This window comes from Epinephelus moara, chromosome 3, assembly GCF_006386435.1.
Source record: "Epinephelus moara isolate mb chromosome 3, YSFRI_EMoa_1.0, whole genome shotgun sequence".
In the NCBI taxonomy this organism is placed as follows: Eukaryota; Metazoa; Chordata; class Actinopteri; order Perciformes; family Serranidae; genus Epinephelus; species Epinephelus moara.
In genome coordinates, this window is record NC_065508.1 from 16389699 (window position 1) to 16404528 (window position 14830).

Genomic DNA, 14830 nt, shown 5'->3' on the forward strand with positions numbered 1-14830 from the left:
GTTGTGTGAAGCTATAATGGGATTTACAGTAAGGTCATCATGTACTTATAAGAATAATAGAGCTGTAAATTGCCCCGCAACAAAATTCATGATTAACAAATGACAAAAATGTATTTTTTGTGTTGTTGCACGATAATAATAACTTGTATGAACAGATTTGGGACGTTTCAGGTTACATATTTTGAATCCAAGAGTATTTTTACACTGAGGTATTGGACCCAGTTTTACTTAAGTAAAGGATCTGAGTACTTCCACCACTGCAGAGGGATAAACTGGCTTTGCTTGTTTCTTGTTGACAGAGTTAACTGATTTCAGGGCTGTTTTACTGCAAAATATTTGCTTGTGTGCTTTGTCACAGCATGTACTCCATGTGATTTTTATAATTTTACAATATTTGATAGACCACAACTTTATTTTAAATAACATGTTTATTATATGACAATGAAAACACGCAGACACACAGAATGCCAGTCACAATTCAAATATATATAGCACACAATGCCTCAACTACTGTAAACACTGTTCACGTACAGTTTTGCAGATTATACGCTTATAATTTGCTCGCAGTTACAAACTGACTTGTAGTTATAATGTCTCTGAAAAAAATAAGAGGTTCAATCCCTGATCCTCCTGAATCCAAATGTCGCTACCTGATGGTGACTTGCAACCTAGACGTAAGAAGTGATTCCAGGTCTTTATGAAACTTGAGGGCTTGTGTGTGTGAGAGAGCGTGTGTGTGTGACTGGTAGGTGAGTCTGTAACAGTAACTAGTCTGGCTAAGGTCAGGATGTGAGAACATGTCGATGAGTTTGACATGCTCCACAGTCCCATGACTGGCCTCTCTGATCACAGCATGGAACTTCCTCTCCTCCCACGTCGGCCCTGTCCAGAAGCTGATGTCAAAGCTGAAGTGCTCGGGGAACAGGGACAATGGGCGGAAAGGTTTCCCTGGCGATGGGCAGAGTGCAAAGTGCTGTAAAAAGCGTGGGTCGTGTGACCACAGCAGCCGCCAGTCGGGGAGTGAGAACAGAAGCACTGCGAGGAGGTCCAAATTTAGGGACACGGTGACGCTGACATCTTTGATGTTGTCACTTTCATTGCTTGCTGACACCCTGCCAACCAAACCCATTGGCTGTGCCATCAGACGCACACCTCCCTTCTCTGTGACTAGGGAGACCCCATAGGGAACGAGCAGTGTTTCCAGCCTTTGCCCGAGCAATTTGATTGGCTCACATTCTGAAATGAAATCACCTCTGAAGAGAAGCTCGTGAAAGGCAGGCAGAGCCCAGTGGTTGACAGGCACATTCCTGAACACCAGGCCACTAATGCCAAATAACAAGCTGGGGACACCATTACAGCCCCCAGACGGCCCTTCCTTCTTATGTCCTTCAACTTCAACACTTTTATTATTTCCCTCATCCTCCCCGTGACTCTCTGCATCGTTAATCAACTCTTTTTTAGTTAGAAGCTCTTCCATTTGAGGGAGCAGTGTTGGACGCAGCATATAAAGACCGCTTTCCCCTTCAGGATCAACATCAAGAGAGCATGCGGACCGTAAGCTCTCAGGTGCTTTGCTCCTCACCCTGTCCATTTTATCTGAGGTAGCACATGTGGCCGACAGAGTGTCTCGTGTGTCTGTGTGTCCCCGGCTGTCCGAACACATCAGGTGATCTTTTTCTTTGCCTGTAAAGGTTTGAGCGTCAGAGTTGAGGTCTTTCTGAAGCGGCTGGACCCAGTAGCAGTGTGCAATGTCAACGTCACAGCAGCATGCCTGCAGCTGTTTGGCCGTGAGGAGGAAGGGAATGGTCTCTGTCGCCATGGAGACAGACCACTTCTCTGCCAGTCCTTTGAGAAGAAAATCTTGCACCAACCTGACAGGGTGGACAGAACCTGAGCAGAGAAATCCCCTGATGAAAGAGAAGAGACATGTGGTTATGTAACTTTTCCTTGCGTCGGAGGTTTATTATACTCGAACAACCCGACAGACTCTGTATTACCGTACCTGAATATGTAATCACTGAGCTCGGCTGGGATGTTGTACTGAACTTTGTCCCCTTCAACGACCTCCTCCACCTTACGTATCTGAGCAGGGGTGTACGGGAGGCTGCGAGTAAACACGTGGACCAAACCTTTCTCCACATGAAAGCCTTTATCCTGGCTCCTGTATGACAGCAGCACCATCATTAGAGAGTGGCAGTATGCAAATGCACACACACACACACACACACACATAAAAAGGGCTGTTTCTATTTATACCACAGTAACACTCACCTTTACTCCTTACCTGTATCCAGTGCACTTGTAGCTCTGGTATCTCTCACTTTCAAACGGATGGACATCACTGAGGATCAGGTGTGCCTCTGCTGCCATGGCAGCCACCTGCCAGCTGTTGTGCCACTCTCGCTTCGGCTGGTCCGCTGGTGTCCCACCCTGTCCGTTGCACAAGGACACATGAACCTCCCCGTCTTCAGACAACACTTGAACACAACTGGAGGCACAGAAAAACAAACATGAGTGTGTCGTGGCCTTGGTATAAAAAAAAATAGTATTTAATATCATTTTTTTCAAGGTATTATATAAAAGATGGAAATTCCAGTCTTGTGACAACACTACTGCAGAAAAATTCAGTCAGAACAATGAAACAAATCTCAGGTCTGATACCTGGTTCTATTCATAATTTGTAGTTATTGAGCTAAATATTGCAAAACCAGCATAAGGAAGTGTCATAAATGTGCTGCACCAGAGTAAAATTTTAAATCAGTGGTTTAAAAAAGGAAGTTTGGATGGAAACGAAACACTGTGAAAAGGGGGGAAAAATCTATTAAGATCCAGCCTTCTTTTTTTTTTGTTTAAGTATTTCAAGATGTAAAATGAACTTGAATAATTAATGTTATATTTCTTTAGTGTTGAGGAGTAACTACTTACATTTCAAATTAAATGTAATCAGTTACAGTTGCTGAGAAAAATATATAATGAAATTGCAGGTACTCATCAAAAGGTTGGTGATTACAAAGGAGTTACATTTGAATATATTTTTTTCTGCATAAAATTTATTCATAAAATATAATATTCATTCTGTTGCTCTGAATCTTTGCACCATACAGGAATGCCTTCTTTTGGCATAGTCTAGCTCTGAACACTTTTCAGCTTTATTACCCAGTTTAAAACATTTGTTGGTAAAGTAGTCAATTATAATAACTTACATAACTTTGAGGAAATAATTAAAGTAGTTACATTAGTCGTTATATTTTTAACTGGCTAAATAGTGACCTGTAACCCATTATATTTCAAAAATAGCCTTTCCAACACTGTAATTCCATTAACATCTGCTGACACTGTGTAACACGATTTATTTGGTGGAATTTAGAGAGATCTCTGACATTCATACCTGAGGAAGAAGCGTTTGAGAAGTTTTCTGTTCTTTTTAACCCCACTTTTTCTCCCGCAGTGAGGGAAGTTAAACACCACCCGGTCAAATAGACGACCCTGAAGAGACGCACATTCCTCCAGCTTTGTGCAGTCCACCTCGAAAAGCACAACTCCGCCTGTTCAACACATGGGAAAAGAAAAGTGAGCCACAAAATACAGGTCAGCACAAAATGACAGTACTCACAAACCCGTACCAGAGTCCTTGATGATCTTAATGTTATTGGCTGCGCCCTCATGCCGCAGTGCCTCCTCCTGATGCTGCAGGCAGGTGGCCGTAATGCTGGTCTCTGTCTCGGAGTATTGCTGGCTCACAGAGGCAGAAAACGAGAAGTTCCCTTCTCCCACCAGCAATATGGACCGTGAAGGAGACATGTCCAGCCCAACTGGAAATGAAGGACACACAAAAACTCAATTCCCTGAAGGTTAAGCTGAATTTTATCGCATCAAGTGCGAAAGAAAGAGAAGCGCGTAGGAGGGTCAATGACCACGTTACACCGCCAGTCTTCTTCACGGTTTAATATAATCGTAATAATTGCATATTTTAGTAAATAATGTCCGTATCTTGGGTCTGAGACGGCCTCGGCTGAATAACAAAGAATAAATGGACTGTGATGTAGTTTAAAGCCGGTGACCTTCTCCTGCTCCCCGGCGCTGCAGTACATGAAAGCCGAATAATATTATCTCACCTGTAGCAGCTTGCGCTGAGCGCTGTGTCACAGATACAGTAGTCCGATGAGAAACAAATTTCAGGAACGTTACGCTGACTCCCCGAGCAGTCAAAGCCCCCAGAAAACAAAACTAACATATTTTAAATTAAAGTTAGGCTGTTGTAATGTATAGTTGTTATTCTATCAATATTACCAATGAGTTGGCTGTTTTATACATATAATTGTAAAAGCGTAATTTCTGAGACCACAGAACCGCCGTTGTGTTTCCAGTCGGACACATTTGCAGGGTGGCGCCTCACATCTGGAGGAGGGAGCTATTTGCAGCATCAGTTTATCCCAGCATCAATTATCTTCGCGTTTTAGTGTTTTATCCATGAAAAATTCCACCTGACAGTTTTTCAGATGCGCCATTTTCAGTTCCGCTCGGGATTTTAACGTCTCTCGCTAACACCGGAAGTAGGTAGTAGAACAACTAGCACACTGATATGTGTTTTTGCTGATGCTAAGGTCATGCTAGCTAACGGTATTGCTGCACCTGCACATGAAAACAGCAGATTGGCTTGCATGATGCACATAAGCTCACTCACTCTTGCCATTAAAGTCTTAAATCCAGTATAAACCAATTTAAATTACTAGCAAATAAAAAAAAAAAAGAAGTAAGGTTGTACTCTTGATTCTATGCCTATCTTTAACCTCTGAGTGTTGGTGTTTGTACAATAATGGACTATTATATATATTTTTTGCTCTGGAATATGTCTTTTATTCTTTCTTTAAATTGTATTTCAGGGTATGGTTCATGCTTGCATCTGTCATCTTCATGTAAGACAGAGTATCGCTTTAAACAGTGCAGGTACAGGCTGCAGGTGGGAAAAAATAAATGGATCACAGCATCATCATAAATCTCACCTTTGACTCTCTGTGTCTTATAGGAAGTGTTGCGCCTACATGGGCAGCGTTCTGGCTTTGTCTTCCGGTCCGGGCCATCAGAACTGGCCTTTCTCTTCGGACCCCCCTCCTTCTCGCTGGGACGCACATCCTGCTCACTGGGACAGTCCACCACGCTGGGAGAGGAGAGATGGCCGCCTACCCAACCCTGGCAGCTTTCACTCTCTCCACAGGAGCTGCAAAGGTATTTCTTGCTGAAAAATAAGCAATGTCGAGTTCACGCAACGTGGTTAAAGAGATGCTGCTGACCACAGGGTAGGAAATACATAGAGAAAAGTAATGAAGTTGTAATGGTTGTGATCTGACTGTTTTTCTCCCCAGATGTGTTTCCTCAGCAGATTGAGGGAGTCAAGATGATCCTTAATAAAACTCTGAGTAGTTTCTTCAAGGTGAGTCTTCCACCCACATTAATTCGCATTCAAACAATTTGTTGTGAAGAATATAAGGGTGTAAATCTCTCACATCTGAAAATGTTATAGCGCTTAGTATGATGCGTGTGTTTGCTTCCAGGTCAGTCATACTCTCCACCTCAGTGCTGTTAGTCCTTCGTACTATCGATTCCACGTGGAGCATCTGCAGTCTGACGATTACAGCAAGGACAAGGTCAAGCACGAGTCAACTCATAATAAATGTGTTACCACTACTTACTGTGCTTAGCTGTTCAGAACGTTGGAAAGTTGACAGGTTGCATCTTGATCCTTCCTCACATTTCAGGATGCCCCAGCATTGATTGGCGAGATGGACTCTTCAGGCAGTCTGAACGCTCACGCTCTGCTGCATCTCACTGAGCGCGTACGAGCCAGAACAGTGTTTCAGGTGAGATCCTAGTGTCGGTCTCTTTCCACATGGCTGTCACTGCACAGTCACTTTACTTACTTTACTGTGTTTCAGACCCAGCAGTCCCAGTTTGTAACGTGGCAGTTTGAAACAGAGTACAGAGGGAACGACTTCACCGCTGCTGTGACGGTAGCCAACCCTGACATCCTGAGAGAGTCAGGTGAGAAGTGACACCGTGAGCGTCACTCATTTTTACAGTCAGTAGTGATGACATGCATGCTATAAGTGTCCAATGGATATTAGAAAAAAGCGCGACTACGACTACATTCAGTCAGATGTTTTTTTTTTCACTGAATATACAACTGTCAACGTGATACATTGTTGTTGATATTTTTAATGATCTAATCTATTATGCGTCTGTGTTTGTTCCTCCTGCACAGTTATCCTTGTGGCACACTTCCTGCAGAGTGTGTCCTCTGGGTTGGTTTTAGGAGGGGAGCTGGTCTACCATCGGGGCCGAGCAGAGGAAGGAGGAATTCTTACTTTGGCTGGACAGTACTCAAGTGAGATTTCATGTTTCTGGTCATCTGATGTAAATGACCCAGTATCTTTCTGATCTGCTTTGTTTGATTGTGCAGCCGTGGTCTCATCTTTTTTCTGTGTCTCCACGCAGGACCAAACTGGGTGGCGACGCTGAATGCTGGGAGAGGAGGGGCCCATGCTAGCTACTATCATAGAGCCAACAAACAGGTACAGTAAATGGCATCATACTATGGAGGATAAAAATGACATAAGTATCAATAATAAATGAAATAAACGTATAAATAAACACAGGAATAAATAGATAAGTATAGAAATGCAAAAATAAATAAATACAGAAAAGAATAAATAAATGCTTAAATAAATTTTAAAATTAATAAATACATGCAAAAGATGAGACCTCCTTCCTCATTAAAATGCAAACAAAAATTTATAAATAAATAAATATAGTTTTACAAAAATATAGAAATTAATTTACATATTACCTATGTATTTATCAACATTTATTAATTATTTTTTATTTATGTATTAATTTCCATATTGATTTTAACATTCATTTATTTATTCAAATATTATTTATGTATTTGTTTGTGTATATATTTAGGCATTTATGTATTCTTATTTTTTGCATTTATCTAAAAAAAAAAAAAAAAGTTTAAAAAGGTTATTTATTTATTTACTCCTGTATTTATTCATACATTTATTTATATATTTCCATTTTTTTTTTCAATTAAGCCTCTCTATATATATTTATTTCTGTATTTATTCTTGTATTTATTTTTTTAATCACTGTATTTATTAATACTTTTATTTATTTATGTATTGATATGTAGGTCAGTTTTCGTCATGCACACCATTTACTTAAGGTGCATATTGCAAATGTGCGTCTGTGTGTGTTTGTGTCACCAGATCCAAATCGGGGTGGAGTTTGAAGCCAGTACCAGGACACAGGAGACCACAACCTCATTTGGGTACCAGATGGAACTCCCAGAGGCCAATATGGTCTTTCGGGGTAAATTTTCTTTCTCAGTCAAACATCATGCTGAATGAAAACTACTAAAAAGAGTACAGTATATGAGACCTTTTTTGTGTGTTTATTCAGGTATGATAAACAGTCGATGCATAATAGGAGGTGTTTTGGAGAAGCGCCTGACCCCGCTCCCTGCCACCCTGATTATGGGTGCCTTTGTAAATCACAGAGGTGACAAGCTGCAAGTAGGCCTCGGGGTCAACGTGGGATAATCCTCCACACACCCCTGCTGGAGTTACAACTCGCTGTCAGGACATCCATCCAGAGACCTGTTTCAGAGGCTTTATAACGACCTGATCTTTCAAGGTAAAACACGTCCTACAAACCAACTGAATATCGTGGATTTTTTTGATTGTTGAAGCCCAAACATGGGACTTGCAATCTACCTCTCAAAATGGAGGTGATGTTTTCTGATTGGATTAAGCAGGAGAAATGGATGAACATTTTGTGGGACTCAACAACTGGAGATGCGTTACTGGTCCACCTGAAATCAGACTGCACATCACCTTCTGGACAATGGAAACAGTGAGGATAGGAGGCGTACTGTACTGTAAACTGAAAATAACTAAAGGTTTTATACTGTAGATGGTCAAAAAGAGTCTTAATGTATATAGATTATATTGAAAGATAACTGTGTTTCTCATGTTTTAACCCACTAACTATCATTCTTGTTTACCTGACCTCTCTGCTGACCATTTTTTAAAGAAAAGTTAGCTTGTACGATGCATTCCAACATCCATACTATTTAGTATGACAGAGAAAGATTGAGTGTGTTCCAACACATAGTAAGTCAAATGCAATATACCAAAAAAATACCAGAATGTCCTGCTCTATCCAGTTGGCAGTATGCAAACAATCTATAAGGTGTGCAAGTTACCTTAGAAGGTAAAATGACATACATTGTTAAGTAACAACAGCAGAGCTCTCCAGGGTGACTCCCGTCTCTTGTGAGCTGGGCAAATGGCGTTTGTTGTATCTCCAAGATAACGGCTGTGCTCTAAATCACTTACTTTTCTTTTGACTTCAAATTTTGTCTCTGGACTGCAACAGTTATATGAGCAAGAGGGTCAAAGTTCATGGCGCAATGTTATGGTGAAGTAGTACGTCCTAGTTGTATGCATACTCTATGCAACAGTACGTACTTTGTCAGGGCAGCTGCAGTGCGTACTGAGAAGAAAAAGAAAAAGAAAAAGTGATTCGGAACCCAGCCAAAGAAACAGGAAACCCATTTAGGGTAGATGATACAAATGACCAAATTCATATTATTCATTTCTTAATGTTCATATTGGCTTACAGTTTTTAACCCAACCCTCATGCCTGGAGGATCAATAGCAAAACAAAGTGGTCAGCAGAAATGTGAAATGGGTAAAATCATGCTAAAATGCCAGTGTGATCCTTAAAATCGAGTGTATGAGTAAGTGTGTGTCTGATTGTATGCACATCTTTTTTTCTTTTGCCAGCATATAAACCAGTGTGAGATTCCTCACATGAGCAAACAGCCTGTTGACTGTAAGAGCAAAGGTGCTGCTCCATATACACTAACCTCCAGCAGAGGGATGAGAGAAAGGCGATGCACTGACTCCACTGAGCCAGGACTGTACTGTATGTATGTAGATGAAGGCATGTGAAAACACTGACCTGTATGCAACCTGCACTACTCACGCTGCTTCAGGGCTGCTCCAGTCCTGTTAAACATAAGAAATGTTGCATATGTATTATTTCTACTTTATGTTATATAAGCATAGAGAGGAGTGGAGGGGAGTAACTGTCTTTTTGGACTTAATTTATTAAAGATGTTATTTCTATCATAGTTACTGTTCTTTCTTTTTCAGCATTATTATGTAATATATTGCGGTTCTGTAGCTACATTGTGTTTTAAAGATCCTCTAATCAATATTTTTAGTTTGAATTATGGATAAAATATCTACAAGTACTATGAAAGTGGTCACTCATAGTGACAAACCAACAGAAAGTTACCTGAGGGCCTTTACACACCAGGGGCATGAGTTAAAAAGGATGTGAAAATGCAGAATACTCACCTGCAGAATAAATTATGCATCAACTATTTGTACCGGATCTGTGGTTTGGTGCAGCTTCTGCAGTGATGCGGGCTCTACGCCGGACCGTCGTGGTGAAGAGGGAGCTGAGCCGGAAGGTGAAACTTTCGATTCACTGGTTCATCTACGTCCCAACGCTCACCTATGGTCATGAGCTCTGGGTAATGACGGAAAGAATGAGATTGCAGATACAAGCGGCAGAAATGAGTTTCCTCCGTGGATTGGCTGGGCTCAGCCTTAGAGTGGAGGGAGCTCAAAGTAGAGCCGCTGCTCCTTCGCATCAAAGGGGGTCAGTTGAGGTGGTTCAGGCATCTGATCAGGATGCCTCCTGGGCACCTCCCACTGGAGATGTTCTGGGCACATCCCACTGGTAGGAGGGATTACATATCCCATCTGGCCTGGGAACGCCTTGGGGTCCCCCAGGAGGAGATTGAAAGTGTTGCTGGGGAGAGGGACGTCTGGGGTGCTTTGCTTGGCCTGATGCCCCCGCGACCCGGCCATTCATCCATTTGGATGGATTTGCAACATCTGCAACAGGTCTACTGTTCCACACAATGTGATTGGTTGATGCATTTATACTCAGGGCGAAAGCTCAGAAAAATCAATCTTGTTCTGAAAATGATGCCACTTTTTCACTGTATAATATTTCTGTTTGAAAACAACAGTTTGAAAATTATTCATAGGAAAAAATGCCCCTGGTATGTGAAGGCCTTACTCTGAACTTACCCTCAGCACAACGGTGTATTTTAGCCTCCTTTAGCTCATTGTTTTGTTGTTGTTTTGTTTTTTAATAGTTTTTGACCTTTTTTGATAGGACAATGGTAGTGTGAAGGAGGGAGAGAATGGAGATGACATGCAGCAAGTGGTTGCAGGAATCGAGCCTGTGGCTGCCCCGGCAAGGACATAGCCTTTGCATAGGGGGAGCCCGCTCTACCAGGTGAGCTACTCAGCGCCCCTTTTAGCTCGTTGTTCTGGTTCCACGTTCACAGTTTAGCATCCAGAAAGCTAAAAAGCCAAATAATTTCCCCAGGAATTGTTGGAGACCAAAACAAAGCTTAAAGGAGAGTGGATATGGGGCATTTATAAGATGTCCAGAAACACTAAAGACTCCAAATTAATGTTAATGTTGCTCCATGTTTGCTGTATGTATGCATGTAAGTTGCTCTTCCCTCTGTGGATTCATGAAGCAGATTCATAAAGCCCCAGAATTCACACAAATGTTTTGCTCAAGTGGAAACAGGGTCTCCTTAAATGTCTTAAATTCAGATTTATAAATGTTAGGCCTTAAAAGTCATTAAATCGTTTCAAATTTGAATTTGTGACGTTTTAATTGCCACTAACATTTTATTTAATTTCATTTATCCATCTTTAAATTTCTTTTTGACGAAATGAGTCAAACTCCTTTGTGTAGAACTTCACATTTCTGATGTTACAAATCTTTAAACCTACCACTGAAGCTTTCTTTTTACTCTATACTTGCACATACCTTTTGGCTAAGTTTAGATGAACCTAACTCATTCTAACAACTGTATTTCTACATAAAACCTACTTGTACACAGCACTACATATATGCTACTTACCATGCTTCGACAAAAAAAGATGATTTGTCCAAATTTGGTTAATGCACCGCCTCTAAAACTTTCCTAACGTTCTGTCTGAACTCAAAGTCAGAGAGACCAAGACAATAAAACAAGCAACAGATAGCGTTGGCTTTAAATTTTTAATATAAAATCTTAAATTCTGAAATAATATACTGTACATACATATATACAAATACATTAAAATATGAGGTCTGTAAACGTTTTACTTGTCGATGCTCATGATGCATTACAGTGTACAGTGTCTTGCAGCAGAGGCTCACAGTGGCAAAGATAAAGGCTGGTACTCTGTCCGTTTAACCCGACGCCACTTCTCTCTGTTATTTGTCTTTGAATAAGGACGAGAAGAATCCTTTCCCTCCTTCTCCCCTCATTTTTAAAGACTTGCTTCTCTGGAGTCCCACTGCGTTCTCTTGCTGTGTTTCCTTCAGTCTCTCCTCCTGCCTTTGCTGAACCTGCTGATTGATCACCAGCCGCATGTCCTCCTGCAACAGGATGAAAGAAATGCTCTGCTTGTAAATTAAAGTATTTCAGACATTTAGAAATCTTCTATCTCTGCACACAGACTCACCTGCCAGGCATCCAGCTCTTGAGACAGCTTCACCTTGTGTTTGATGGTGTTGAGAAGCTGCTGAGTGAGTGTTTCTTTCTCCTGACGGATCGTGGCCAGTTCATTCTCTAAGAAGCTGCACGTGATATGATGATTAGTGAAAGATATGTTGCTGTGGGCTCAAATTAAATCAAATGACAAAGATGTTGTTGTGAAACATTACCTGTAGCTTGGCTTATCAGGACTGCTTGTAAATGGCTTGATTGCCTGCCTCAAAGACTCCAACTCTTCTCGTTGAGATCGCAGCTGAAAATATTTAAATATTGTAACGATCATAACATTTTATTTTTCCTTTCACACACAAAAAAAAAATTAATAATCTAGTTTAGAAAATATTAAATTTGTATCTACTTCTTCTCCCTTAAAAAAATCCAGAATCTTTGAATATGCAAATATTTTTCATTCCAAAAGTTTAAGTATGGACACAAGATGTCTCCTACTGCATTGAAAACTCCATTCTTAGTGTACGCGCACTGTGTTGTATATTGGACCACGACTGGCTCCAAACTATTGTGATGTCACAAAATAATCTCGTACATGTACATGTCTCAAATTCAATTATAACAAAAGCACCAAGAAAACTTCCTCCTTCAACAGATGAATGTGAAAACAGCCTTCTAATATCAAACACACATTTGATACTGCACAGTGAAGGCCAATAGTCAAATGAAGTAACTGTAGACTCTAGACAAATATATTGCTATATATAGTAGCAATGGATTTCACCCATTCCAGACAGTCTCAACCCACTGAAATGGAAACCTTTGAAAGTGTATAACATTCACTTCAGAAAAATTAGATTCGCCCAGTTTTTCTGAATTATTAATGTTATCCCAGAACTCTCAGAAAAGATTTCCTCTTGTTCTGTTTTAATTAAGAAGATTCATCCATCCATTTTCAACCACCTATCTGAAGCCGGGTCGTTGGGGCAACAGGCTGAGCAAAGTATTCTCCACGTCCCTCTGCCCAGCAATGCTTTCCAGCTCCTCCTGGGCGACCCTGAGGCGTTCCTAGACCAGACAAGATTCCTCCAGTGTGTTCTGGGTCTGCCCCGGGGCCTCCTACCAGTGGGACGTACCCGGAACACCTCTAACAGGAGGCGCACAGGAGGCATCCTGATCAGATGCCCTTCTCTAGGAATCGCCATGTAACGTGGTGGAGGGGTTTGCGTGTCCCCATGATTCTGGCCAGGCCTTGGGCCATGGGGTCGGGTCGGGCTCAGCCCGAATGAATAACATAGAGCCACCACCTGCAGGGACGGGCGGCAGGCAGGGGCGGGGACCCAGGCGTGCTGCTCCCTGGTGTTGCAGACTGGCTCTTAAGTAGGTTATTATCTCGTTAATTCAGAAGAACAGCATTTTTTCCCATAAAAACTTTTCTCTGAGTCCTGAGATAATTTTGCTAAGTCAGAAGAACGGAGCAGATTTTTTTCTCAAGTGAATGGGTTATGCTTTCATAGAAACCTGTAACATATCAGTAACAAACAGCACTTCCTCTTCTGAGGTCATTCACAAATTTAAAATGTATTTGTGAAAAGTGAGGGTGTGGTTGTGTACAGTTCAACAGACCTCCTCTGTGAGCGCCTGTATCTCTTCATCTTTTGCTTTCAGGACTTCGGAGTGAGCTAGAAGAGCTTCTCTGGCCTGGAGAGCAGGAGAGATACACAGAGGGCAATAGACAGAAAGGTCAGTAATATCAGAGAGGTTATTATTCGGTGTTTGTGCTTTAGATGTGGGTGTGCATGTGTGTATGTTTGGGTGGGTATGACTTCAGGGACTCATTTCAGACTGAAGACAAGTCAGTAGTGGACAGCTTATCCAACTGGGGATAAAAGTTGAGTCCCCACTTGAGAAAAAGCTGATTTCTGGGTCAACAGTCAAGGTTAGGTTTAGCTTAAGGTTAGGGTCAGGGAAGTAGTGGTCTCAGGAAAAGAAGTAAGTCTTTTCCCCAAAAGTGTGTGTGTGTGTGTGTGTGTGTGTGTGTGTGTGTGTGCGTGCGTGTGTGTGTGTGTCTGTATACCTGTGATTGCTGAATTTCACTATGCAGAGACAAAGGTTGCGTTTGTGTACTGTCCAGAATGCTCTCCTCCCCCAGGTTCAGAGCTTTTTGCTGTAGAGAGCGATTCACAGTTCGCAACTCAAACACCACTCCCTGCTCTTGCTCTATCTACACACACACATGCAAACACACACACACGCAGTGAGATACAGGCACAAACACACACACACACATACACACACAGATCATAAACTTCAAACCAGTCTCTTTGGTGACTTCTGTCAGTGATGCGCAAATATCTCCTGCAGCACTCTCATTCTTCCTTCAGTTCCCTCAGGCCTCATCTTTCAATACTACTGTTAATCTTTAAAACCAGTCGATCATCGATCCTCACCTCTGCTTCTTTGTCTCGCAGTTTCGTTTGTAGTTCCGACACTCTGTCTCTCAGTCTCTCTCTTTCCATGCGGTGTCTGTCGCTGTCCTCCTGTGAGGCTTTTAGTTGTGCCTCCATGTGCGACAGCCGCTCCAGCAAAACTCTGTTCTGTAAGAGGAGAGGGGAAAGACGGATGAACACAAAATACTGATTAAATGATGCAATGAGAGAGATAAAAAAAAGTAGACTTATACCTGGATTTTAAAGCTTTGACATATGGATACCCAAATCAATTCCATCTTTATGGGTTAACTTTATATGTCCATCGCTGCTTAGCAACAAAGCTGAGGACTTGAGACTTAGACTCCAGTCATATTCAAATAGACCAAAAGAGAACCTGAGATCTGATTTCGACTTGACTTACAGGAGACGTGACTCCCTACAGACTTGACCTAATTTGAGACTTAAAAACAAAAATGTTTGAGTCTCAGGTTTTGACTTGGCAAAGTACCAAACCAATAAAATTTACAACAGCCACGTGCAGGCCTTGGATATTTAATTATTAGGCACAATTCTTCGAAAGGACTTACGTGTCTATATATACTGTGAATAATGGTTGGACTACCAAATGACATACCAGGTAAAGGCTGGGGGGTCCCCATGCACCAACCAGGAAGAGACTCAAAGTTACCACAAAGAAATGCAAAGGAACCATAAAAAGGCACAAAATAACTACAAAATGAGCAAAACGACTAAAAGACACACAAAACAACCACAAAGACACACAAAACAACTACAAAATGAG

At 41.5% G+C, this 14830-nt stretch overlaps 3 protein-coding genes across 6 annotated transcripts; 1 reads left to right on the forward strand and 2 right to left on the reverse strand.

Moving 5' to 3' along the window:
* Window positions 1-419: 419 nt before the first annotated feature.
* Window positions 420-4154, reverse strand: fdxacb1 (ferredoxin-fold anticodon binding domain containing 1). Of its 2 annotated transcripts, none has more exons than XM_050040202.1 (6): window positions 4116-4154; window positions 3624-3812; window positions 3389-3545; window positions 2285-2488; window positions 2003-2161; window positions 420-1907 (listed from the first exon to the last, which is right to left on the reverse strand). In XM_050040202.1, the coding sequence occupies exons 2-6, from the start codon at window positions 3799-3801 to the stop codon at window positions 647-649; spliced, it is 1959 nt and encodes a 652-aa protein (XP_049896159.1). In that variant the 5' UTR covers window positions 3802-3812; window positions 4116-4154; the 3' UTR covers window positions 420-646. The 2 variants fall into 2 exon arrangements, with proteins under 2 accessions (XP_049896159.1, XP_049896160.1); XM_050040203.1 differs by lacking the exon at window positions 4116-4154 and adding an exon at window positions 4062-4083.
* A 220-nt stretch (window positions 4155-4374) lies between these two features.
* Window positions 4375-9197, forward strand: si:dkey-71l1.1 (uncharacterized protein LOC569883 homolog). 2 transcript variants are annotated; one of them, XM_050041191.1, is made up of 10 exons: window positions 4375-4557; window positions 5027-5226; window positions 5364-5431; window positions 5553-5645; window positions 5757-5858; window positions 5934-6039; window positions 6260-6382; window positions 6493-6569; window positions 7269-7371; window positions 7462-9197. In XM_050041191.1, exons 2-10 carry the CDS (start codon window positions 5043-5045, stop codon window positions 7599-7601), a joined length of 996 nt encoding a protein of 331 aa, XP_049897148.1. In that variant the 5' UTR covers window positions 4375-4557; window positions 5027-5042; the 3' UTR covers window positions 7602-9197. The 2 variants fall into 2 exon arrangements, with proteins under 2 accessions (XP_049897148.1, XP_049897147.1); XM_050041190.1 differs by having other exon boundaries at window positions 4375-4553.
* A 109-nt stretch (window positions 9198-9306) lies between these two features.
* Window positions 9307-14824, reverse strand: bicdl2 (BICD family like cargo adaptor 2). Of its 2 annotated transcripts, XM_050041192.1 has the most exons (6): window positions 14047-14823; window positions 13674-13820; window positions 13223-13297; window positions 11818-11900; window positions 11616-11730; window positions 10891-11529 (listed from the first exon to the last, which is right to left on the reverse strand). In XM_050041192.1, exons 1-6 carry the CDS (start codon window positions 14161-14163, stop codon window positions 11365-11367), a joined length of 702 nt encoding a protein of 233 aa, XP_049897149.1. In that variant the 5' UTR covers window positions 14164-14823; the 3' UTR covers window positions 10891-11364. The 2 variants fall into 2 exon arrangements, with proteins under 2 accessions (XP_049897150.1, XP_049897149.1); XM_050041193.1 differs by lacking the exon at window positions 13674-13820 and having other exon boundaries at window positions 9307-11529; window positions 14047-14824.
* Between the last annotated feature and the right edge of the window lie 6 nt (window positions 14825-14830).

Excerpts from the sequence above, each read along its gene's own strand:
- bicdl2 (XM_050041192.1), bottom strand. The coding sequence starts at position 14,163 with ATGGAGGCACAACTAAAAGCCTCACAGGAGGACAGCGACAGACACCGC. Across the intron at positions 11,901-13,222 it reads TACAGGCGCTCACAGAGGAG|CTGCGATCTCAACGAGAAGA; the intron begins GTCTGTTGAACT and ends AAATATTTTCAG. Across the intron at positions 11,731-11,817 it reads CCTGATAAGCCAAGCTACAG|CTTCTTAGAGAATGAACTGG; the intron begins GTAATGTTTCAC and ends TATCACGTGCAG.
- si:dkey-71l1.1 (XM_050041191.1), top strand. The coding sequence starts at position 5,043 with ATGGGCAGCGTTCTGGCTTTGTCTTCCGGTCCGGGCCATCAGAACTGG. Across the intron at positions 5,859-5,933 it reads GAGCCAGAACAGTGTTTCAG|ACCCAGCAGTCCCAGTTTGT; the intron begins GTGAGATCCTAG and ends ACTGTGTTTCAG. Across the intron at positions 6,383-6,492 it reads TTTGGCTGGACAGTACTCAA|GACCAAACTGGGTGGCGACG; the intron begins GTGAGATTTCAT and ends GTCTCCACGCAG.
- fdxacb1 (XM_050040202.1), bottom strand. The coding sequence starts at position 3,801 with ATGTCTCCTTCACGGTCCATATTGCTGGTGGGAGAAGGGAACTTCTCG. Across the intron at positions 2,489-3,388 it reads CTCAAACGCTTCTTCCTCAG|TTGTGTTCAAGTGTTGTCTG; the intron begins GTATGAATGTCA and ends CTGTGCCTCCAG. Across the intron at positions 1,908-2,002 it reads CTCAGTGATTACATATTCAG|GGGATTTCTCTGCTCAGGTT; the intron begins GTACGGTAATAC and ends CTCTTTCATCAG.